We start from the raw sequence: 25155 nt of genomic DNA on the forward strand, positions 1-25155 counted from the left end.
TGCATATTGCTTGAACTGTGGAATATGACCTTGTCTCTGGCCTGCTCAGCAGCAGGAATACCTGAATGGTGACTGGGTCCATGCATAGCTGCTTTGGAAATCACTCTTATTACACTCTGACGAGACACAGGCTCCTACAACATATGCTCCAATGACACATACTCTTATTACTTACACTCCTATGACACGTGCGCCTATAGCATTTGCTCCTCTCCTACAATAGGCGCTCCTGTGACCAACACTTTTACGACACAAGCTTTTATGAAAAGCACTTAGGAAAGAAGCTCCTAGGACACATGCTCCTATGATACATATTCATTTGGCCCACACTCCTTCCACACATGCTTCTACGACACACATTCCAAAAAAACATAAAAGTTGTATTAATTAATCTTTTATGCGCTTAATACCAGTGACCATTCTCTAAATGCGGGACTGAGATTCTAACTGTGTTGCTGTGTGTTGTCTTGCTTCCAAGACACGCGTTTTGCCTGTGAGCTATCCTCCTATTCTAGGAGGATAGCTCAGGGGCATACATGTATTGTGTATTGCTTGAATTGCGGAACATGACCTTGTCTCTGGCCTGCTCAGCAGCAGGAATATCTGAATGGTGTCCTGGTCCATGCAAAAAATATGTACATTACAGTAATAACTTACTAGAAAGTCTTAATTCTATTAAAGACATGGAGACGAGCATTATGCTTCTCTTTCCTTATTAGAACATGTAAAGAAAGCTCAGCAGCAAGATATTTTTGTACACCTGGCATACTAAACATTATGTAAAATGAAGGTGCACCAAAAAATATAACAAAACACAATAAAAAAAATGCACCAAAGTCCATGAGAGTCTCTAATAAACAACAAAACTCTATTTCCCATGAGGCTTCCCTAAGATCATCCAGAGGCTACCAACATGTAACACCAGTCCTCCAATGGGCATGTAGATATCCCCATAAATAGTCCTGAACATGATGGAACTTCCTCTTGCGAGGCTGCGAACTTGGCTGTCCTTAAAACGGTAAGTATAATCGCAACTGTAGTCAACTTGAAGGGCAAGAAGTGTCAAGCTGCGGGTCAGACGGACTTGTCTGCAGACGCTGTCTAGAAAAGAGATACAAGACTATAATTACTTCATGCGTATGGCAACCCTAGATCCCCTAGCGGGGCAGGAGAGAAAAGATCAGTGTATTAGGGAAAACCATGCATGAATTCCAAATTAGCAATAATTCATAGCAATGCACATAATTACTCTTAAGCGTGATATGCGTCGCTCTATTCTGTCACTGGGTGGGATAATGCTTGCCTCTGTGTCTTTAATAGAATTAAGACTTTCTAGTAGGTTATTATGGAAAATCAGCATTCTTGCAGCTTCATCTTCCCAGGTTCGAAGTTCCCTGCTGGGCTGGCTTCACACCGACTGCTTTCTCTATTTCACAGTCCTTTCTCTTTCTTTATTTCTTGAAGCTAGATCCTCCCCAGCGTAAAGTCAAAGTGCTTCTTTACTGTTGTTGAGAGGGTCTTCGTGCCTCCTTGGGGCCAACTCTTTTCAGTACTTATTCGTCTGAGTCACATTACTTCGTGGATCAAAGATGGAAGAGACATTACCATAACAGACAGTAGTGTTATCAGGGATTTGTAACAGGGTTTTTTTCTCAACGCAAAAGGGGTTAGGGATTTCCTTCATGGAACAGGAGTCCTTACCTCCACGAGGGGAGTCTTTCCCTTTGAGGCCCCGATTTCCAGCATTCCTAGGGGCAACTATTGGGTAGCGGCTTCACCTCCCTAGCCTCACAGGGAAGGGCTCCCCCTTCTATATAATTGTAATCTACTCCAGTCCCCCTGACAGTGAAGAGACAGAAAGCCTAATACATGGCTAATTGGCAATAGGGGAACCCCCTGTGGTGGGCTCAACACTATTTTCCAAATGTTTGCCTCCATCTTATGTTAGGCAGTCTCAGCACCATACAATAATTTAGGAGTTATTTTCTGCTGATAATATCTAAGAACTGGGATTAAAGAGAAACACCCATATTTTCCTTCCACTTGACTCACCTGAACTATGATCGCCCCTATTAATGCCTTGGAAGATGTAGCTAAAATCTGCTTTGTATTATTAGCATTAAACAATACCCCCAAGTACTTGAAACACTCAACCTTCCCTAAAGCCTGCCCATTTATAAACCTCTTATAACCATTTTTTTCAACCCCTTTTTAGTCCCGCCACTATTCAAAATCATGATATAAGATTTGTCAATATTCAGGAGCAGGTCCAAATCCTTACAATACTCATATGCAGCTGTTAGTGTACATTGTAACCTTATTGGCGAGTAATCAAATAACACAATGGCATCTGCATATAGCAGATAATGATTTAGGGGGATGTGCAAGAATTACTTTTAAACCGTTTTCAAGTCTAACATATATAAACTAAAAAGAAAGGGGGCAAGGACACAACCTTGATGCAGGCCCCTATTTGGTACTTACCCAGTCTGTAAAGTATCCCCTCTGGTCTAGTCGTATTTTTAATCTTGTATTTTTGTGTAAATCTTTCAACATATTTAAAAGTGCACATGGACACCCCAATTTTGAAATTTTTCCCCAAAGGGTTAATCTCTTTACACAATAAAATGCTTATGAAATAACCAAGAAAGCTAAATACAATTGCCTTTTAGCTATTCCGGCTTGTTTCACCAGCAACTGGATTGTGAAGACTGTGCTTATCCCCTTCTTAAAACCAGATCAAAAAATATCTATATCCTTACCGGATGAGGCCCAATTCCGTAACTGATTTAAAAGGAATGTTGCACATATTGTATATGATTTGTCCAGCAATGAAATAGGTCTGTAGTTATTCTGATTTGCATTTTTTATAAATTAATACTATGAGAGCATCTTCCAAGATAGAGGCATAAAGTGCGAGTGCATAATGTTATAAAATAAAATATTTGATAAAAAAACCTTTGCCCACAATTCGGGTGATGACTTTAAAGTAGCATTTGATTAACCATCAGGCCCCAGGGCATTCGAAATTTTACATTTCCTAATAGCATTACCAGTAGTGTCACTATCAATATCCAAGCAGAACCAGCCCTTATTTTTGTCAGCAGCAGTTCAATCCTGCTAATCGGTCTGATTCAGTATGTCTGTAGATAAAAATTGCTTCGAAAATAACTTTCCCAAGCCTCCTGAGAGATTGTTTGGGATTGCAAGGATATTTGAGGAGTTAATGATTATATTAAGGACCAGAACTGCACACCATTACACCGTTCTAGTGTGTATAACATAGCCTCAGCATCTCTTTGCAATTTCAGATGTTGGTGTGCCTGAGACTAATTTCTATACTGTTATTTTAATTTTTTAATGAGATTCCCCGCTTCCTTACCATAATTTGTTTTCAAAGTCTTCATTCTTTTCTTCGGTTCGTTTTTCTTTCGTTTCATGAGTGGTGCATACCAAACACTCATGCACCACTCATACAACATACAGTCGTACGCCATACAGTGGTACTTCATACACACCGGCTTCAAAGAGTAAAATGACATACGCCGTACACTCATATGCCCCATGCAATTCAGTCATAAACCATACTCATGTGCCTTATACTCATACGCAATACACCCATAATACATACATACATATGACGTACTACACTCATATGCCATATTCCATTTGCTCATACTAATACACTCATTTGGTATACGCTCATACAACATACTTACACAACATACCCTTATACGACATATGCCCATACAATATACCCTATACTCCCCACAAACAAAACTGAAATAAAATAGAAAAAAATGCTTTTCAAACAGTCAAGCTAACAAAAAGTAAATTAACAATGTTTAAGTACAAACACTCACTCTATATAATTAATGATTCAATCATGAACTTGAAGTAGAACCCCTCATTCCATACCATTACAAATTCAACCTTAAAACTAGCTTTGAATAATAGACAGGTTACAAAAATACCACAATTTGTATCTTAATATTATTTCTATTGTTTGTAGACTTTACTTTTTGTTGGCAAAACTCAAGTCAGTAGTGACTTGAATTAGCAGATCGTTGAAATCAGACACGCATGGGAAGTGGCAAATTCTGGGCGCTGCCGACTTGAAACCTTGCCAACTCATGTTAGTAAAACTGGGACTGTTTAGGTTACTATGTCAGATGATTAAGCATGCACCTCAAATCGATGTAACATGTTGTTAAACCCTTATACAAAATGTTCTCTAATGCCCTGGTTAATCAAAAAGGTAATCTCATCACACAGATAACAGACTAAGATTAGGATGGATATTTTCATAGACCCCAGCCTTTCGACATTGTAAGAAGGATCTGAGACCTGCAAAACAAAGGGGGGTCTGAGATTCTCTCTACCAGCACGAACATGGCCCATTGACCGTTCTTGGGTGGATGGCCCCTGTGAGAGTCTCAACCAAGTCTTTAGCTCACTCTCCCTTTTGCAGAGAAGAAATATCCCTCTATCAGTCTTTGTCCTTCCCAGGGGCAGTCCAGCACCGAAATGCTAGGCAATTCTCCTCTGAACAAGAGTACCAACAGCAACCCCATACACGTGTTTCAGCCTTGTTGGGAATCATCAGTGAGGTGGAGCTGTGCCTCTCTGAGAACTGTGAGCAAGGGGTCCACGTCTGGATTCCCCTGGTCACTTAGGGTGAGACCTAAGTTACGAAATCTGCAAAACAAAGGGAGGTCTGGAATTCTCTCTCCCAGCACGAACATGGCCCATTGACCTGTTCTTGGGTGGATTGCCCCTGGGAGAGTCTCAGGTCAAAGGGCCGTGTTTGTACCGGTAGAGGATTTCCCAGACCTCTTTATGCAGATTTTGGGTACTTTGGAATTTTGGAATGGATAAAAGAATAGACTTAAACAGATGGGTAGTCCATGCAAAATCATGGATAAATGTGGTTAAAATTAATCATACTTTGCCTCCGCTATATATTTCAGGAGCCTCTGATGAGGCCCTTGAGATAGAAATAGAGTATATGTTGAATCTAATTCTAAAGTATGTCTGAAACAATTGTCAACAAACCAATGATGGGATAAAGATCAAGTTTTTGGGAAACCTATGTAGAACATTATTCGGCTTCGCAAAGCATAACAGCTACCATCTGTGTATGTTATCTTTGATACACTGTCACTCGTAAAAGTGTTGGCTTAAGAAGTAATTTAAGTGTGGTTTTACCTTATTGCTTTCACAAATGACCTTGATTCATACAAACCCAGATTTTGCACATGCAATAGGCGATGCACTTCGACATGGAAATAGGGCGATTGGATAGAACTGCAAGTCTTTCGCTTCAAGCAGAATCAGACAAATTGATGGGTGTAAGATAGAACTGAGATACTCTGCCTGCCAGAGACAGAAGTTAAAAAGATGGCAGCAAAGCCTTTTCCAGCATAAGGTCCAAAAGGCTTGAGCAAGGTTACTGACAGGGCTCTCATCCTTCCCATGATTTCTATTAATATCATTCATTGGTCTTCCTTGAAAAGATGGAGAGATGATTAGGGTCGCCAGTTTAGTGACTAATCATGGGAAGCATCGCAGGACAGAATCCTGGCAGATTTTTACAAACCAACACTGAAAAACGCAATATAATGGGTATTTTACACCAGAATGACTATCATGGGTAAGGCAAGATCTGATAAATGCTATAAGAGCTGCACTTATGAAGGAATACTCCTCCATAAAGAATTTGTCAATGGAAGACTTCCACATTTTGGGGGGAGATCCTAGGATCGAGACAGGAGATGATAATAGTCCACATTTCTTGGGATGCAGGAGTTCAGCAATTGAAACAAATCAGCTGTGATAAACTAGCTTTAGTCTTCAAGTGTGACGATCAGGGGTGGACTGGTAATCAAAAGAGGCCCTGGAAATTATTTTCAAAGTGGCCCCATATTACACATTTTCAGCAAGCCCAACCCTTTTCCTATGGGAACATTTGGAAATACCACACAAAAGAGGCACAGGGTGCAGAGGGCTACCAGAAAATCTCCAGAGTTACGTATAGGCCAGTCCAGCCCTGGGCACAAGGAACAGATTCAGCCTAAAAAAGCCCAAACTGTTGGCTCTGCCAATGCGCGTTGTTCTTGTTTCCAACCTAGCATGCGTATTTACAGTTGTGTGTATTTTATGCGCACTCAGTATGTGCATATGTTAAACGCATGTTGCACTTGCAATGCATATGTGGTATATGGGCAACCACGTACCCGCATTTTCCGCCTGTCTGTGCTAAGGTTGCTCACGTCTGTGGCACCGGCGTACACTGAACTTGCTCCGTATTCTGCAAGCAGCGCAATCTGTGGATGTGCAAACATACGCCAGTTTCACTGACGCGCCTGCATCCGCCAGTGGTGCAGAGTCACACCTTGCTCCGGCCACGTGGGCCACAGATACTTGCAATGAAGTACATGGTGTACATGTGAACATTAGGCCACGCTTCCACACGATGCGCTCTGCATAGCAATGTCATTAGGTCACTATGTCAAAACTCCAGGATTCCAGAATCTATTGCGCTTGAGTTCCCGGCCAAGACCAGGCCCACTTCCTCCAAGCCCCCCAACACTTACATTTGCTGGTGGGTTTGCTCAGGTTTATTGTGAGGGGCCCTCCACCCCATTCCTGAACCCCAATTAATTGTCAAGCTGAAATGAAAGTCTCCCAGATGTATAATGGCACCCAGAGGAGTACACACTGCCTGCAAAGATTAATACTACTTTAAATAAAAATGACATTAACTTTTATTTGAAACACATGTGTAAAATATAAAGGTCATGCCGTGCAAGAAACACAGTAACACATGGATTCCGACCAATATTTAGAAAGAAGGGAAGGAAGAAAAAAGAGAGAAACAAGAAAGAAAGGAAGAGAGAAGAAGTAAAGGCAGAAAGAGGAAGTGTGTGAGAAATAAAAAAAAATTAACTAAGAAAGAAAAAAACAAGCAAACAAAGGACTATAGAAGGAATAAAAGGAGGGGAGAAATACACTTCAGGAATGAGAGAAGGAAAGAAAGAAGGCAAGGGAGGAAGGAAGGAAGGAAGGAAGGAAGGAAGGAAGGAAGGAAGGAAGGAAGGAAGGAAGGAAGGAAGGAAGGAAGGAAGGAAGGAAGGAAGGAAGGAAGGAAGGAAGGAAGGAAGGAAGGAAGGAAGGAAGGAAGGGAGGATACATGGAAGCAGGGAAGGAAGCAAGGAAGGGAGCAAGAAAGCAAGGACGGAGGGAGCAAGGAAAGGAGGACGCAAGGAAGCAGGGAAGGAAGGAAGCAAGGAAGGGAGCAAGGAAGGAAGGAAGGAAGGAAGGAAGAAGCAAGGAAGGAAGGAAGCAGGAAGGAAGCAAGGAAGGAAGGAAGCAAGGGAGCAAGGAAGAGGGACGCAAGGAAGGGGGAAGCAAGCAAGGAAGCAAGGAAAGGAGGACGCAAGGAAGCAGGGAAGGAAAGAAGGAAGGAAGGAAGGAAGCAGTGAAGGAAGGAAGCAGGGAAGCAAGGAAGGAAGGAAGCAGGGAAGGGAGCAAGGAAGGAAGGAAGGAAACAAGGAAGCAAGGAAGGGGGAAGCAAGGACGGGAGGAAGCAAGGAAGGAATCAAGGAAGGGAGCAGGGAAGGAAGGAAGGAAGCAAGGAAGGAACTTCACCCCGGATACTCGGGTGTTCTAGATGCTCCCAACAATAGACTCAGCACCCTGCAATGTGCCGCCAATCCTGGCCCAGCAACTCCCGCACACCAAAGACAACGGCAAGTTCTCCCCAATGAATATTTTCGGGGTGGTGCTTACCAGGTAGGCGGTGAGAGGGCGATGTTATTAGCACAAGGGAGAGAGGAGAGATGAGAAAGGGGTAAATTCAGTGCACGTGCTTGCAAAGCCCTGCTCAGAGCAGCCCCTGACCTCCTGCGCACACGCCATGTTCGTAGCCACCAGCATACCTCCCTCGCAGACGCAGTTCAGCAATCCTCCCCAGCATGGCCTGCCTAGCTCGCTGGTCGGAGCAGAGCAGCCAGCCAGCCAGGTCACTCGCAGCCTGCCCCTGTCACTTGCCTGGCTGCTGCGCATGTGTGCACTGTGCAGAGACAGGCTGCAAGGCAGGGCACGTGCAGTTCCTGGCCTCATGCGCAGATGCAGTCTGGCTCGTCAGTCCTGGAGGGGGCTGAAGAAAAGACATGCGCAGCACCCGCAGCCAGTTCCATGCGAACGACCCAGTCGGATCGTTGTTATTCATTCTTTATATGTATCCTTCCGAGTTCTGTGAAAAGAGGCCCTTTGACCCGAGGCCTACCGGGGGATGTCCCGGTGTCCCGGTGGGGCAGTCCAGCCCTGGTGACGATCCTTCAGATAGTGTCACTTTTCTCCATGGCGGGAGACCCTTTCCATGAGTCTAGGGAGTTGTGGCCGTAGTCTCCATTGGGGTGATAATATGAGGGAGGACATCATCGCGAGGAACTCTCCTCCTGGGGACAAAGACGCGAATCATGGCACGGGCCCTTTAACTCCTGACCCCATAAGCTAGTGACATAGCCCAAACCTCTTTTTCCTAGACTTATATAGGAAACCATGTGTTATTGTACAGGGTCAGACAATCTTAACGTGATAAGTACAGGGACAAAGAACTACTTGAGAACTTTACAGTCAAGCGGGAAAAACACTTGACCAGCTGTTGTCAATGGAACTGACGTTACGCCAGGGCAGACCCTTGTGGTGAATCCTGCGGAATCATCAGTGATCCCCAGCCTAAAGTCTCCTCCCATGTGGCATGGGGAAGGCAGGCGCTACCTGATCCAGACCCTGGGGGTGGCATTATGAGGGAGGATCACATGGGAGGAGATGGCTGTCGGGGAGAAGTGGTGACTACTTTAGGAGAGTCAAGGTATTTATCCATTTGTAGGGATGAAGAGCCTATAATTCCAAAATACCTGATGGCATGTTGCCACCATACAAAACCCACCCATGTGGAAACCCCAAAGATAATATTTAAGAGTCCATCTAAACAGAATAAGTGTTCTACTTTGGGAGTATATGAATCACATATGGTAACCCCTAACTGCAATGGTGTTGTTCTATGTGAACATTTTAAACTTAATGTTATTGCACCTAATATTCATGACATCCGTTGTTTCCTTTAAGCATCAATGGAAACAAAGTTGGTTTAGGAAACCTAGAAACATTATGAACTGCATTGCCCAGAATCCCTTTAGTACTTGGACAAGGGAGAGGAGGGAAGAGTTGGTGGGGGATCACTGATGATGTTAAACAGATTGTGCGGTCTAGTTGTAAATCTCAACAGCTGAGCAGGACATTTCAATGTAAAGTAGAAAAATAAAAAATCCGGGACTCAGCGCCACCAGTTTAACAGTCATTTAATTGTGTTATATTGTCACACATTAAATGATGAGGTAAAGCCCATGAATAATAACATGTTTCGGCTCGCTCAGAGCCTTTTTCAAATCTGGGCTAGTTTGACATCAAACACAATAGATAATGAAACATATCAGAGATTGTGTGACAACAGTATCAATGAAAACATAACATGACAAAGAAAATGCAGATATTGAAACATTAAGCCATGGTTGGCATTGACAGATAATGAGATTAATAGATAGACAGAGAAACAAGGGTTGGTGAGGGGGCGGATGCAAGGGTATAAAGAAATATTTCACAATATATAATAATAATGAGTACATTGTATCGGAAAACAACCAAGAACATAGCACAAAACAATATGGGGACAGTGCAAAAAAGATGAGAAGAAAACAAAAGAAAGTTTAGTGATTATTGAGTAAGTGCAACTTACATAAATGAGACCAATTATTCCAAATAACAACTCCAATGAAAAAGTCATAATTGCGCTTACCCGAATTTTGATTAGACAATCCGAAAGACTAAATGTCAATGTGGTAGTAACGGGGTCAAATCCCCACAACTAAATCTGCAAATAGATAAACTTAAATTCAGGTATCACTATAGTAAAAGAAAGCGCTCATTATTTAGCAAAAGGATGTTGTATCTACTAATCCTTGTTTACGTGTGAGTACCTTGCAAATATCATAAAGCACTGTCTCAGTTAAATCTCAGAGGTTTCAGAAGTGTATTTGCGCTGTGGTTGTGATACAGCCAAGAAAAGCGTATTGCACGTTACACGTGTAAATGTGAAATAGACCAAAAAATGAAATGGAACCAAAATCCCTTTAAACCAAATTAAGAAGCTGGCGCGACTAAAAAAGTTGCCATTTCTCCTTAGCGTCTTCGTTAGTATCCAATTCCAAAAAACAAGGCTACTAGTAGCTTACCTTAGAACAGCGAGCAAAGACAATCACACGCGTGGGCAATGAAAGGAAAATGGCCCATGTACGCCATTTTAACAACTATAGCTAAGACGCTGTCCATGGCAACGCGTCCAGCGTTGCCACGGGATACTGCGTGTTATCAAGCATTCGAATACGTCTGCCGTGAAAAGGTTTCCTCCATATTGGGGATGACGGCCGCCATATGTAAGAGCGGTCGGAATGTACGAAAGATAAAGTGTCCTCAGTGCACATTGACTATAAATCTCGTGTGTGCTCAGCCAAGCTAACTTGTATAAGTTGGCCCTGTAATGTTAACAAAAATACAAAAAATGATTGCATGAAGTCAATCAAAAAGTGCCGAAATGCTACCAGAGGCGTTCGAGTACGGCCGCCATGCTGGGTTACCTTCAATTTAGAGATGACGGCCGCCATATGCAAGATCGGTCCGAACGCACGAAAGAAAGTTCTCTACGTACATTTAATATAATTATCAATTTTAAAAGGATAATCTTTCACTCGTATTTAAATTTATTAACCGGATAATATGAGCAGAATAAAGAGAGTGACTGTATAGAGTCATTCAAGTGTGTCAACATGTTAACATAACAGGCAGAATGATTACATGTGATCATGCAGGTATGTATAGAGAGACAATACGGGTGTCAAATTACTAACCGAAAGCTAGGCTTCAGAAAAAAGTGGAAATTACTCTGAGATAACTCTGATCCTAGTAAGGATTGAAACACAAAAGGTATTCAAGAGATGTATGCAAAAAGAGATCATTTCATTGTCACTGTTGAGGCCAGTGGTTGTAGAGTTGAAGAAACATATCGTTCTGGCCTCAGCTCTTCTCAAAGCCAGACTTTCTTTTTTCGTTATTTTAGCTGCCATTGGACTGACCCGCTACCGTAATTCATCCATATATTCCTTACAAATGGCGGCCTAGTTGAAAAACCGAGAGTAAGAAACCAAGAATTTGTTCACTCCCCGACGAGATATGACACATGCTTTTGCGAATCTTGCCAATAAACGAGAAGATCTACGATCCAAATTTATTAAACTGGAAAGACTTTCCAAGAAAGAAATAGATAAGTATTGGGAGAAAGTCTCTCTTGAAAACTATGTAGCAAATGATAGACTGCCAGAGGCCTTAGGATCCTCATTTTTCCTAATTTCAATAATGACTTGGATAAAGACCTAGCTGAAGGCTGGGAGGCTAATTTGAGCAATAGCTCAATGAAAATGATGGACCTATTGATCGAGCATGCGACTAGAAAACACCAAAGAGCACTGGATGGGATTGAAGCCACCAAAAAAGAAATTGCGGAAATGAAGTCTAATGAAACTACAAAAGCAAAAAACTTTGAAAAGATGTATGAAATCTTACAAATATATCAGGATGAGGTCAAAATTAGGAAACTGAGGAAATGTTACAGAGATGAACGTGATTATAATGAAGATCGTGTATATACATTTCAAACTAAATATGACTCGAGTCTCAGACCATCTTCAAGAAACTCAACTCCCAATACCTCGTCAGCTAGCTCGGATGCTGACTTTGAAACTGATAATCAAGAGAGTTCAGGTTCAAGATCACAGGAACCAGGTGGCTATATGAATCAGATCAAACGTTATAAGAAGGGTAACCGTAATTTCACTCAGAAAACAGTCCGTTTTCAACTGCCCACAGACAACAACGCTCTGACTCCAGTCCAAGGAGGAGAGGAAGGAGGGGGGGTAGGAAACCAGGACAACGGAGATGCATCACAGAAAAACAAGCGACACACAAGAGCCAGTTCCAAGGAAACAAGCAATATCAAATAAAAGAAGACCTAGTCCTTAACTTGTCTGACAGGGATATCTCTCCCAATGAAAGATCTCATTTGAACAAGGGTTTGTCTTTTGCATCGTCAAGTAGCTTCAGTCAAGTGGATATCCATATAGATTTGTTCAAATTTATCAGGAAACTTAAACTAAAAAAAAAAATGTTTTCGCAACCAAAGCATCAGGGGATTTTGAACCAAAGAAACTAGACATACCAATCAGTGACATGTCAATTCAAGATATTGAGGATACCTACCTAATTCGGTCACTCGTTGAGGATGATCAATATCAAAAGCTTCACTTGTTGGATGACCTGAAAATTCACTCAGATACAATGACAACGAAAGAGCTTAAAGTGAAATCCAAATTTGTGCCGCAATTGGCACCTGACAACCTTATTGACACATTCTACCAAGCAGCCTCACGTGATTTCTATAAATTGAACCAAGGCAGTACCAAATATAAGAGAACGAATAACAATCTGACAGCAAGAGAAAAAACGGCTCTTCAAGCTTTGAAAACAGATACTCGAATAGTGATCAAGGAGGCAGATAAGGGGGGGGGGAACATTGTTGTAATGAATTGGGAGGACTACTTGACAATGGCGTTTCTACATCTGACAACCCCCGATTGCTATATCCGAAGGTCTGATGACTATAAATCTATAGCAGTACAACAAGTTGAAACCTATATTTTGATGTGGCACAGAAAAGGCTTGATTACTGATGAAGAACGTGCCTTTCTTTGCATCAAGCAACCTGTAACTCCAACGATGTATTTCTTGCCCAAGATCCACAAGAATTATGACAAGATACCAGAGGGTCACCCAATCATGAGTGGCATTGGTTGGGTGACTGAAAACATTGCGGAATACCTTGATCACATCCTTAAACCGAGGGCCAGTCTTTTGTTTTCATACTTACGGGACTCAACAAGCCTAATGCAGAAATTACAAAATTTCACTTGGCACAAAACCTTCCTATTGGCCACTCTAGATGTGAAGGCACTATATACCTCCATTCAACATAAATGGGCTATGACAACAATTGACTACACATTCAGACATGAATCGGCTTCTTTTTATAACCATCTACAAATGATCAAAGAAATGCTACAGCTCACTTTGGACCTTAATATCTTTACCTTTGATAACCAACTATATCAACAAACCAAAGGGGTGGCAATGGGCGTGAAATTTGCCCCAGCACTAGCAAACCTTTTCATGGGCATGCTAGAACACAAAGCAGTTTACCCGGAACTCTTTTACAGGACCAAAATTAAGATGTGGACACGCTACATAGATGATATTTTTTGAATCATTGATGGAAGCACAGATGATTTTCAGAATTTTGTGATAGACCTCAACCTTAATGGTTTTGATATACAATTTACAGGGTCTTGTGATCCAAAAGTCAATCAACTTTGTAGACTTAACAATACATTCTGCTGATGATCAACTACAGACACATGGACCTTCAGAAAACCAACCGAAGTTAATTCAGCATTACATGCCAGTAGCTGTCACTCAAACTCAACCATTTTTAACATACCATCGGGAGAATACACCACAGCACGACGTAACTGGCAATGTGAAGACAAATTTGGAGATGAGTGTACGCTTTTGCAACAACGATTCAGAAACAGGGGTTACCCTAACAAATCCATAACAAGGGCATACAAGAAATCCAAAAGAATGAAACAACAAGATACCCTTGAACACCAACCTAAGAGTACCTCAGAGGTGGACATGGCAATAAGCTTTATTACTCGATACTGTTCTGACCACCGCAGAATTCAAAAAGTACTTAGGAAACATTGGCATCTATTGAAAATGGACGATCACATTTGTAACTTTGTAGGTGAAAATCCACGTATGATCTACACAAGAGCAAGTACACTTAAATCCATTCTTAGTCCCTCCTTGCTACCAGACATCAATAAAGCCAACCAAGGAACGTGGCTTGATATCAAAGATCTGGGTTTTAGAAAATGTGGCACATGTTATCAATGCAAATATGCTCATGCCCCCACTACGGAGTTTCAAGATACCAATGGAAAGCAATGGACTATTAAACAGAGTATTAATTGCAAAACAAAATTTGTTGTGTACTGCATCATTTGTGTCTGCAACAAAATATACATTGGCAGTACAAAAAGACCTCTAAGAATTCGGATACGTGAACATTTGTCTAAAATTGGCAGCCAGGACCCATCCATACCATTAGCGGCACATTGGCAAACTGCGCTCCAATTACATAATAAATCAGATATTCGTTTTATTGGGTTGCAGCAGGTCATTTTGAACAAAAGGGGGGGGGATAGGTTGAAAACTTTGAGAAGAGCTGAGGCCAGAACAATATATGTTTCTTCAACTCTACAACCACAGGCCTCAACAGTGACAATGAAATGATCTCTTTTTTGTAATGTTGGTCAATTGTTACACAGCTACCATCTCTGCATACATCTCTTGAATACCTTTTGTGTTTCAATCCTTACTAGGATCTGAGTAATTTCCACTTTTTTCTGAAGCCCAGCTTTCGGTTAGTAATTTGACACCCGTATTGTCTCTCTATACATACCTGTATGATCACATGTAATCATTCTGCCTGTTATGTTAACATGTTGACACACTTGAATGACTCTATACAGTCACTCTTTATTCTGCTCATATTATCGGGTTAATCAATTTAAATACAAGTGAACGATTATCCTTTTAAAATTGATAATTATATTAAATGTACGTAGAGAACTTTCTTTCGTGCGTTCGGACCGATCTTGCATATGGCGGCCGTCATCTCTAAATTGAAGGTAACCCAGCATGGCGGCCGTACTCGAACGCCTCTGGTAGCATTTCGGCACTTTTTGATTGACTTCATGCAATCATTTTTTGTATTTTTGTTAACATTACAGGGCCAACTTATACAAGTTAGCTTGGCTGAGCACACACGAGATTTATAGTCAATGTGCGCTGAGGACACTTTATCTTTCGTACATTCGGACCGCTCTTACATATGGCGGCCATCATCCCCAATATGGAGGAAACCTTTACACGGCGGACGTATTCGAACGCTTGATGACACGCAGTATTCCGTGGCAACGCTGGACGCGTTGCCATGGACAGCGTCTTAGCTATCGTTTTTAAAATGGCGTACATGGGCCATTTTCCTTTCATTGCCAACGCGTGTGATTGTCTTTGCTCGCTGATCTAAGGTAAGCTACTAGTAGCCTTGTTTTTTGGAATTGGATACTAACAAAGACGCTAAGGAGAAATGGCAACTTTTTTAGTCGCGCCAGCTTCTTAATTTGGTTTAAAGGGATTTTGGTTCCATTTCATTTTTTGGTCTATTTCACATTTACACGTGTAACGTGCAATACGCTTTTCTCGGCTGTATCACAACCACAGCGCACATACACTTCTGAAACCTCTGAGATTTAACTGAGACAGTGCTTTATGATATTTGCAAGGTACTCACACGTAATCAAGGATTAGTAGATACAACGTCCTTTTGCTAAATGAGCGCTTTCTTTTACTATAGTGATACCTGAATTTAAGTTTATCTATTTGCAGATTTAGTTGTGGGGATCTGACCCCGTTACTACCACATTGACATTTAGTCTTTCGGATTGTCTAATCGAAATTCGGGTAAGCGCAATTATGACTTTTTCATTGGAGTTATTTGGAATAATTGGTCTCATTTATGTAAGTTGCACTTACTCAATAATCACTAAACTTTCTTTTGTTTTCTTCTCATCTTTTTTGCACTGTCCCCATATTGTTTTGTGCTATGTTCTTGGTTGTTTTCCGATACAATGTACTCATTATTATTATATATTGTGAAATATTTCTTTATACCCTTGCATCCGCCCCCTCACCAACCCTTGTTTCTCTGTCTATCAATCTCATTATCTGTCAATGCCAACCATGGCTTAATGTTTCAATATCTGCATTTTCTTTGTCATGTTATGTTTTCATTGATACTGTTGTCACACAATCTCTGATATGTTTCATTATCTATTGTGTTTGATGTCAAACTAGCCCAGATTTGAAAAAGGCTCTGAGCGAGCCGAAACATGTTATCATTCATGGGCTTTACCTCATCATTTAATGTGTGACAATACAACACAATTAAATGACTGTTAAACTGGTGGCGCTGAGTCCCGGATTTTTTCTTTTTCTACATTAAATGTGGTGACGGTTAGGCTTTACTACCGTCTGAGTCCAGAGACCTGCGACACCCATTTACTCACAGATGCAATTGTATCAACACCAGTTTCTCCATTGTTTAAAATTGGGATTGTAAGGTGTCGCCCCACGGAGCAGCTTTCTTTAAAGCCAGATTTTCTTTTTTCATTTCAATGTAAGCCCAGCAGCAGCTGAGCAGTAGAGGAAGGAGAAGGGGACCTGCAGGAGCAGCAGAAGCTGAATTAGAAGCCAAAGTGGAGGCCATGGCAGAGGTTGCAGTTGGAAAAGAAGACACAAGAGTCTGCAGCAGAAAGCCGACATGTGAAAGAGCCTAGGGGAAAAGTACAATGTAAAGACAATTGGTAATTCCGACTAAGCAAAAGAGAAGGGAAAACTGGGTGCAATTCTCCTTACCTGGGACATCAGTCTGGGGAAACTTGGAACACGCATTGCCACCAGCCAAGAGCCTACAAAGCAGAAAGAGAAAGGCAAACCGCGTACAATTCTCCTCACCTGAAAGGCAAACCACATACAATTCTCCTCACCTGAGACATCAGTTTGGGGAAACCTGGAACGAACCTGCATTGCCACTGGCTAAAAGATTGTAAGGAAGAGAAAGAAGGGCAGTAAGAGTGATATTCTCCTCACATGGGATACCAGTTTGGGGAAACCTGGAACCCACATTGACATTACTACGAGCTGAGAAAATATTGAAAGTTGCATGAAGTTAAAGTCCATTCCTGGCCGGCGAGTAGACTAGGAAATGAAGAGTTACAATTGCTTTCAAATAGAAGAAATCAATTGCATGAAATTGAAGTCCAATCCTGGCAGGCGAATAGACCAGGAAAGGAACAGTTACGTTTGTTTTCAAATAGAAAACTCTGTGGTTATAAAGACAGTTGTGTATGAAGTTGAAATCCATTCCTGACAGGCTATTAGACCAGGAAAGGAACAGTTGTTTACAAGAAGATAATTCTGCTATAATAAAAGTGTTGTATGTAAAGTTGAAACTATTCCTGACAGGCAAGTGAACCAGAAAGAAGAACAGCTGTCTTGAAGGAAAGTCCTTTTGACAAACCTTTATGTAACAAGAGACATTTGTTATGCTGTCCTGACAAAGATTACATATGGAAAGACGTATTGTGACATTTATATGAAGTAATAATTTTGTTATTTTTAAAGAACACTCTGTGGAAGAGGCAGGTGCTCTGGTTTTGAACGGATGTTTGATAGAAGAGACATTTTCCTAATGCATTTGATAGATGTGTTGGATGAAGGAAACCTTTGTCATTCAACTGAGTCGAACTTTGTTGAAACTGAACTTTTGTGAAAGTCTTCCTGAATTAATCCAGGGGAAGGGAATAGAACCCTGGTCACAAGGATTGCTCTATGGGAAATCTGAGTTTGAACGTTTGGTTGACTGAACACAGACATATTGACAACACAGACATGCCCACTTCCTAACAGCTATGTCAACTAACCAATCCACTAACAATTTTAAACCCTCTGCATACACCCCTCAAACTCTAACCAAACACAACAAAACTTCACTACACTGCAACAACAAAACTAACCACACATAGACTTGCACAACAATGCACGACGGCTGCCGACCGGAAAACACCCCAAGCCCAGCCGACGGAGTAAACCGGGTTGAGTCTGTCAACAGCACATCACTGCTCTCTTGCACTTTTCCAGCTTATTCCCACAAACTCACCCCCCCCCCCCTTCTTTTTTCAGAACCGCCAGAGCGCCAGGGGACCACTCCGGTGGTGATAGTGCGCGGTCCAAATATCCTTTAACATTAACATATTTACCTTGTGCACTTAGACTGTATATATTAGTGTGAGGGTCATCTTTCTTTAGTTTTTAGTTTTTTAGGCAGGACCACTTTGGTAAGGATAGGGACAGTTAGGTGTTTATCCCATCCTCTTTTAATTTTACTAAGCATGTCAAAAGTTGAAGCAAGTACATCTTTGTGTCGGACTCTCATTTCCAACCCCTCACACCATGCTATATCAAGATGCCAGAAACAAATGACGAGGGAAGAGAGATGAAGACAGAGAGAGGGACAGAGTGAGAGACAAAGAAGAAGATAGAGTTGGAAAGCGAGATTGAGGTAAAGGCAGAGGTAGAAGCAGAAGGAAAACTTGAGAGGCTTGAGGGAGAGACATGGAGGGTGTGGTTCAAAAGAATGCACAAGAACGTCTTGCAGGCCGACTAGGTGTTGGCAGTAGTTGTAGCAGAAAGTGGAGAAGGCATCCTGCATGGAGGCAGAACGCCAAGCTTTATACAAGTGAAACATGGTGGCCAGTGGGTGAGAGTAAGGCCAAGACAGAGAAGAATCGGCATAATGCCCCAGGGAAAAAAATGCATGTTATTTGTGAGATGCCCGGTAAACATCATACCAGATGCCCAGGAACCGGGCTAACGGAAGGACAGAGATTGGGTTGTGGTGGCATGATCTGTAGTGGGTGGACCGTGTGGTCCGACAACTGTGCCGAAACCTCTAACCTCAGCCTTTTCGCAAAGTCGTGTTGGCAAGCTTGAAAAGCATCCAGAGTGGTGGTGGCTGTTCATTCGACCCATGCAGAAGGGATGGAATAATCCATTACCAACATCCTAATCACACCAGCAGTATAGGGCCTGCGAAACAAGCGACCAATGAGAGAAAAGCTATATATCGTCCCCGGATCCCATGCAGAACCGGTGAAGCAACCCAACTCCAAGAGCAGGTAGCAGGTGTTGTTAAAGGTCTGGTAGGACTAGCCTCGTTTGAAGCCATCCAGCAAATATTCCAACTCCCGGGCACCGAGCGATACCACTATGTACAACTGGCCCACGCCCTAAGAAACCATATACCTGTAGGCGCCAATATCCCAGACTACACACCAATAGAGCGCAACATGCTACCAGCTTTCATCCCCGCCAAATGCACCTCCATCCTATATAATGATATCACATCCTTTGCTACGCCTGAACTCACGACCTGAAAGGCCAAATGGGAGGTGGATGTAGGGGAGATAGATCCAGAAGACTGGATCCAAGCACTAATGCATCCAAGGGAAGTGGTCATCTCCTCCAGGCTTCGGCTGGTCCAATTAAAGATCCTGCATAGGGTCTATTACCCTAGAACAATACTATATAGGTGGAAGAGAACCTTGAACCCGAACTGTCTCCGATGCGGAGAGGAAGAGGGGACCTTCTTTTACATTCTATGGGCATGCCCCCGAATCCGAACTTTCTGGAATGAATGCTGCACTGAACTTAACAATGTCCTTACGTGCCGCATACCACTGGACCCAAAGATTCTCATTTTGGGTGTTTTCCGGATGAGATTGCTCTTAATAAATGGGAAAGGCTTCTTTTGAACACGGCAGCGGGACTGATGAAGCGCAATATAGCGCAAAAGTGGGGAGCCCCGGAGTCCCCAACAATGGAACAATGGGCAACGGACATGGACATATGCGCAAGGATAGAACACAGAATATTCACTGCCAGAGGCTGCCCTGCTAAAGCGGACAAGATATGGGGGCGATGGGAAGAGGAGGGACCTTAGATCCTGCTGGATGCAGCGGGGGGATACGGTTTAATTGCACTACTGACTTGGGGAAATGTTATGGGTGATTGATAATGACTTTGCTGATGATTGAACTTTGAAAGGACATGCTAGTCCCTACATGTTGTTGTTTTGATGTGATGTAAAACAATAAAAATTGTTTTATCCAAAAAAAGGTCTGGTAGGGAGCTGAGGGAAAGCTAATAGAGCCTTGGAAAACAGCCAACAACAAGCTAGTATGAAGTACTGTTAACTAAGTATAAAGAATAGTTAACAAACAGAGAGGTAACATTCACATCAGCGGTTGTGGTCTAGCTTTAAAACTCCAAACCCAACTCCCCGAACCATTATCGAGGGGTTATCTTCTCAAACTCAGACGATGGATTAGAAACCCTTCTAGGGGTCTTTTGGAGCATCATTGGCAAGAAAATGGATCTTGATGGCACGTTCGAGGGCAAACGTTGACAAAGACGTAACATCCTAAAACACGTGGGAAATAGAGGTCCTCCTACGCACACCCCAGAATCATCTAGGGCTGGTCTTCAGGGTAAAAACTAATCACCAAAAGGCTATTCCAAATTTTTGATTAGTCGACACCAGATCCTGTCAAGAGTCCAGTCCTTTCAATACACAGGGTCAACCTTCCCCTTTGAAATAAGAAAAAAACCTTTGTCTTTGTTGTTGTCTTCTCTTTCGAAAAGCTGAGCATCATACCCTTCCTTTTAGAAAGTAACCTGATAACATCCGGGTAATCAATAATACTTGAGACTGTAAATGTGGAAGAAGCTGGCCAGCTCCTCAAAGGTGTGGTGCTAGAGAGTCGAGAGGAACTCAGGGTGCAGAATAAAGAATATAAAGAAAGTCGAATATGTGAAAACCTCTGTAAAGGAATTACAAGTCTTGCTAAAAATTATAAGGCACATTAGGGAGGCAGCTAGGAGAAGGGAGTCATTCTCCTCGCCCCATGAGGATCCTGTAGAACTGTTTTGTTTTTGTTTGTGTGTTACAAAAAGCCTGGAACTTCATGGAACTTTTACTTTGAGAAAACTTGCCGTCATTGGGACACTTTACATCCAGGAGACGGTAGTCATTCTACTGCGTCACAAGCCGAACCAGAACTTTATTATTGTTTATTGTCGTGATGAGAATAGCGTAGGAGCCTTTTGACTGGGACAGTGCCTTTTCATTTGGACTTTCATGGACTTCCTGACGGGCACCCAAGTTTCTTTAGTTGAGATAGGGAAATCCCAGTAGAGTTAAGGACAGATAGGTTTATTTTTCTTTTAACTAAATGGTTTCAGCAATCATCATGTCATCACTTGGTCAGTCTTTTCATTCATTATTGCCACACAAGGTTGCAGTGAAATTGCTTTGACAACCCTTTCCATTTCTGCAAAACAGCATTATGATCAGGTTTAGTGATTAGGCTCTATTTGTCAAAGAATGGCTTACAGTTAGAAATGCTAATGCCTTTCACAAATGGCCAGTTGAGAAGATCAAGAGCCAAATGATCCACCATCGTGCCCATCTGTCTAAGCATAAAAGAGAACTGCAGTGCCCAGGCAGACATCAGTAGCTGAACCCGGAGGTACTATATATGACTATATTAAATCATTGGAAAGCTAATTAGATCCACTGCGTAAATGCCTTTAATGTTATGCTCTGAAGAACATGCAGCCAAGGTACTCATTACAATGTGCAGTAGGGGTTGGAGTGGGATGGACTGAAAAGAGGTGGAACAGTGTTTATGAATGCTCATGAGCATATCTTGGGCTCAGGGAGGGTTTGCGTGTTCTGATATATGTACCTGATGAATCGCAATACAAATCATATATTTCACATTTTTAAAAAATATATATCATTTGGCAGATCCTTTTTGGCTCTGACCACCAAGTTTTTTAACCAGCTACATGACAGTCTAAAATACTATGCATATCCATCTGGCTTTAGAAATGCCCTTAAAAGCTTTGAGTGACCAGACCTCTCCACTAGGGTTCTGTAACAGATTATGACAACTGCAATAATTAATTGATGTGTGCATAGAAAGAGGAAGACCTCATTTTATAAGGCCATTTCCCTTATTATTAAAATATATAAAAACATACTCTCTTGCCTACCTTCGTGAGCTACAGGCTGTTTGAAGTTCAATGTATTTAATTGCTGCCTATCACCTGAACATATACACATTGTGACATTGAATATCCCTATAACAACCTATAAATAACCTTCCATTAAGGGGCTCATAGTCTCTACCCAGCACATCATAACAATCTTACAAACAGGTGTTATTGGTAATCTCTACAAATTTGTTTTTGAAAGTATCATTTACATGTATCAAAAAACTTAAGAAAAGTAGAGCGTTCACAAAATAAATGTTGCACTCGTAAAACATTTTTACTAGATGTGTCAGTAGAACATTGTTATAAAATCACATTTTGTTGTTGTTCTAGTTACTGCAAAAATGTAGTTAGCAGCATTTTGAAGTTGGTTTTATAAGTTTACATTATGACAAACATCTTCCTGGAATTTTCAAAGAGAAGATGCAGTGGAGACAAGTGTGTATAATGTTTGCTTCCTTTCTTGCCAGTTGAAAAGGCATCCGTTTTTCTTATTGATAGATCTATGTCTCTTCAAACAGGTCGTTTCTATGTCTTGAAAGGGCAAAAGGATCCACTTCTTTGTGGCAACAGTTCAGATGCAGGGTAAGAAATTTCAATAGTGCTTATAATTTGATACTTAATAATGCCACTAAATGATTGTTACAAATATGATAAAATAAAGCTGCAGTAAATCTTCAAAATATAGCGCTGCATATTGTTGCTTCTAGCCATCTCTTTTGTCATTAGTCGTATGTTTTAATTGAAAAAAACAATATATGAATATGATATATGTAAATATGTACACCGGATATTTGTAAATGTTTGTGTTGCCACCCTCCATATAAAATGCCACTGTGCTCTTAGGGCACATGCTCTTATGATGCATTGTTACGAGACACACTCTTACACCACTTATTCTTACTCCATGTGATATTATTCCACACACTTACTGCACACCCTCTTACGGCACACACACTCACACCATGCGCTTGTACAACACGTGCTCCAATGCGACAGCTCGTAGGGCATGCTTTTTATGCCACACGCTTATACCACACTCTTACGCGACATGCTCCTATACCATACGCTCTTAATGTACACATATGTGTAGAAGATGTACATTTCGTACATGTATACCTATAAACTGGCCCTCGCGCAGAGCTCAGGGTACTTCTGGTCTCCGCTCTCTCCCCACCCAAATGCCTCTCATTCAGATCCGCCAGAGCATCTGGAGACCATGCAAATGGGAGAAGAGTGTGACATAACTATACATATGAAAAGTAACATTAAAATAAAAACAAATTTTCATGTGCGTTTTCAGATGTATATGAGACGTACAGGAGATGTAAATTATGTACATGTATGAAATGCACAACTCCTATGTGCCTCCTACACTTATAAAAACTCATGTGAAATTTTCTTTTTTCTTTTTATTTAAGTGCATATAGGCTTTATACAAAACCTTCAGCACTACAGCATACACATTACAAGATACAACCAAATTAGGACAAATTAAAAAACAAGTAAAGTCCGGAGTTACAATTTAAACATAGGGAAATTATAAAAAAGAAGAAATAACCATAAATTAGGTAGTAACTCCGCTAAATAAAATGAGTGCTTCCTTCCATATATAATGCGCTGCTGCAGTAATTACAGGGCTTTCAGCAGAATACACTGTGCTCCAAAACTGATCTGTCTCCCAGCCAGCCTCAGAACAGATATACTTCCTGTATCCCTTGTCATAACTCATCCATAGTGCTGGACATGTGGTGAGGATATGTCGGGTGGTTTGAATTGCGCATTTGCACAGTCAACACCTTTCCAAATGGAAGATGCCCCTCCATGCTCCAGTGTACTCAAATGTGGGCAGTATATTTAGGCGCAATTAAGCTATAAAGCATCTGAGGTCAATGGAGCAAGGTTTTAGTAGGTAACAACAGGGAGCATTAGAGTGAAAACCCTTTGTCCTATACTCAATGTACCTACGTTTGATGCTCAACTTAGCAATGTTTTGTGACATGTCCCAGCCCATTGTTTTTGCCTTTAGTTCTTGAAAATATTGGTAGTGGTATGCATCCTCTGGCATAATAAGGCAGATGGAATCAAGATGGAGAGCGACTGAGTGTTTCAAGTTGCAGTAAGCTCGATTTAGTAGGTTGTTATGCTCATTCTGTGCAATGCTACTGAGCAAGGTCCTGCTCTCCCTGCCGGCCAACCACAGTATGACAAAAAACCTAGTGCGTTGTATCAGCCAGTGGGTCTACACGGAGGGCAGGCCCAGCTCCCACCTCAGAGCCTCCGCACTAGGAACTCCAAGCAGTGAGCGGAGGCATTTTCCCTCAAGTCGGTCAAGCCAGTTAATCATTTTCGATGGCAAGCACTCCAGGCAATAAAGTATGATGTGAATAATTCCAACTTTATATATCTCCAAGAAACCTTCCACACTATGGGCCCTTTTCCTAGAAATTAATCCCTGGAAGGCCAGCCACTTCTTAAGCACCTTCCGAGTGACATAATCACCGAGAAATTGTGGGGCATAGCGATATTTGATGGGGATGCTGAAAAAAAAAGATGAAGAGTTCACCACCTCCAGTGTAGCACCCTCTAGCTTCCAGGTGAAGAGTTTATTTTACTTCCAGACAGGGTTTACATGACCATGACCTTAGTCTTTGAGATGTTGATCTCCATGTTGTTCCTGGAGGCAAATCAAAATTAAACCTCACTTTGATGTGGCACCTAACACATGGCAGCATGAATGTACATTTATGCGAATTGTACACGTATATGTTGCAGATGCACATTTCGTATATGGACACTAATATATGTATGAACATTTAAAACAAATTCAGGACTAACTTTCATGTCAGTTTTCATATGTATATTAGACATATAAATTGCATACATGTAAAACATGTAAAACTCTCATATGCCTTTCTATACATATAAATCTCACATCAAATAGGTTTGATTTGTAGTGGTAAGAAGTCAGTATTCTTCAAGTTATGGCTGTATTTGCAGACTAGAGCATGCAGGAGAGTCTAGCAAGTGGAGAGGAGAAAGTGAAGGAGAGTAGGTTAAACGCGAGAGGCGTGAGAGCTGCTAGTAGGTGGTAAAGATTAGAGAAAGCAGAGAGGGAAAGGAAATTAAGTGGAAAGAAGGTGGTGGAGGGAGGAGGTACACAGAAGGAGGATGGAG

The 25155-nt window shown here is 41.6% G+C and overlaps 1 protein-coding gene across 7 annotated transcripts in view; it reads left to right on the top strand.

Moving 5' to 3' along the window:
- LOC138488896 (sodium channel protein type 2 subunit alpha-like) overlaps window positions 1–25155 on the top strand; it is a 1049646-nt gene that overhangs the window by 527727 nt on the left and 496764 nt on the right. For all 7 annotated transcript variants that reach the window (XM_069616277.1, XM_069616276.1, XM_069616279.1 and 4 more), the window contains one exon: window positions 22500–22563. In XM_069616277.1, coding sequence (XP_069472378.1) covers window positions 22500–22563 — 64 coding nt within the window. The remainder of the gene's footprint in view (window positions 1–22499; window positions 22564–25155) is intronic.

The sequence above is a fragment of the Ambystoma mexicanum genome, chromosome 9, assembly GCF_040938575.1.
Source record: "Ambystoma mexicanum isolate Mex_15411 chromosome 9, UKY_AmexF1_1, whole genome shotgun sequence".
NCBI classification, from domain to species: domain Eukaryota; kingdom Metazoa; phylum Chordata; class Amphibia; order Caudata; family Ambystomatidae; genus Ambystoma; species Ambystoma mexicanum.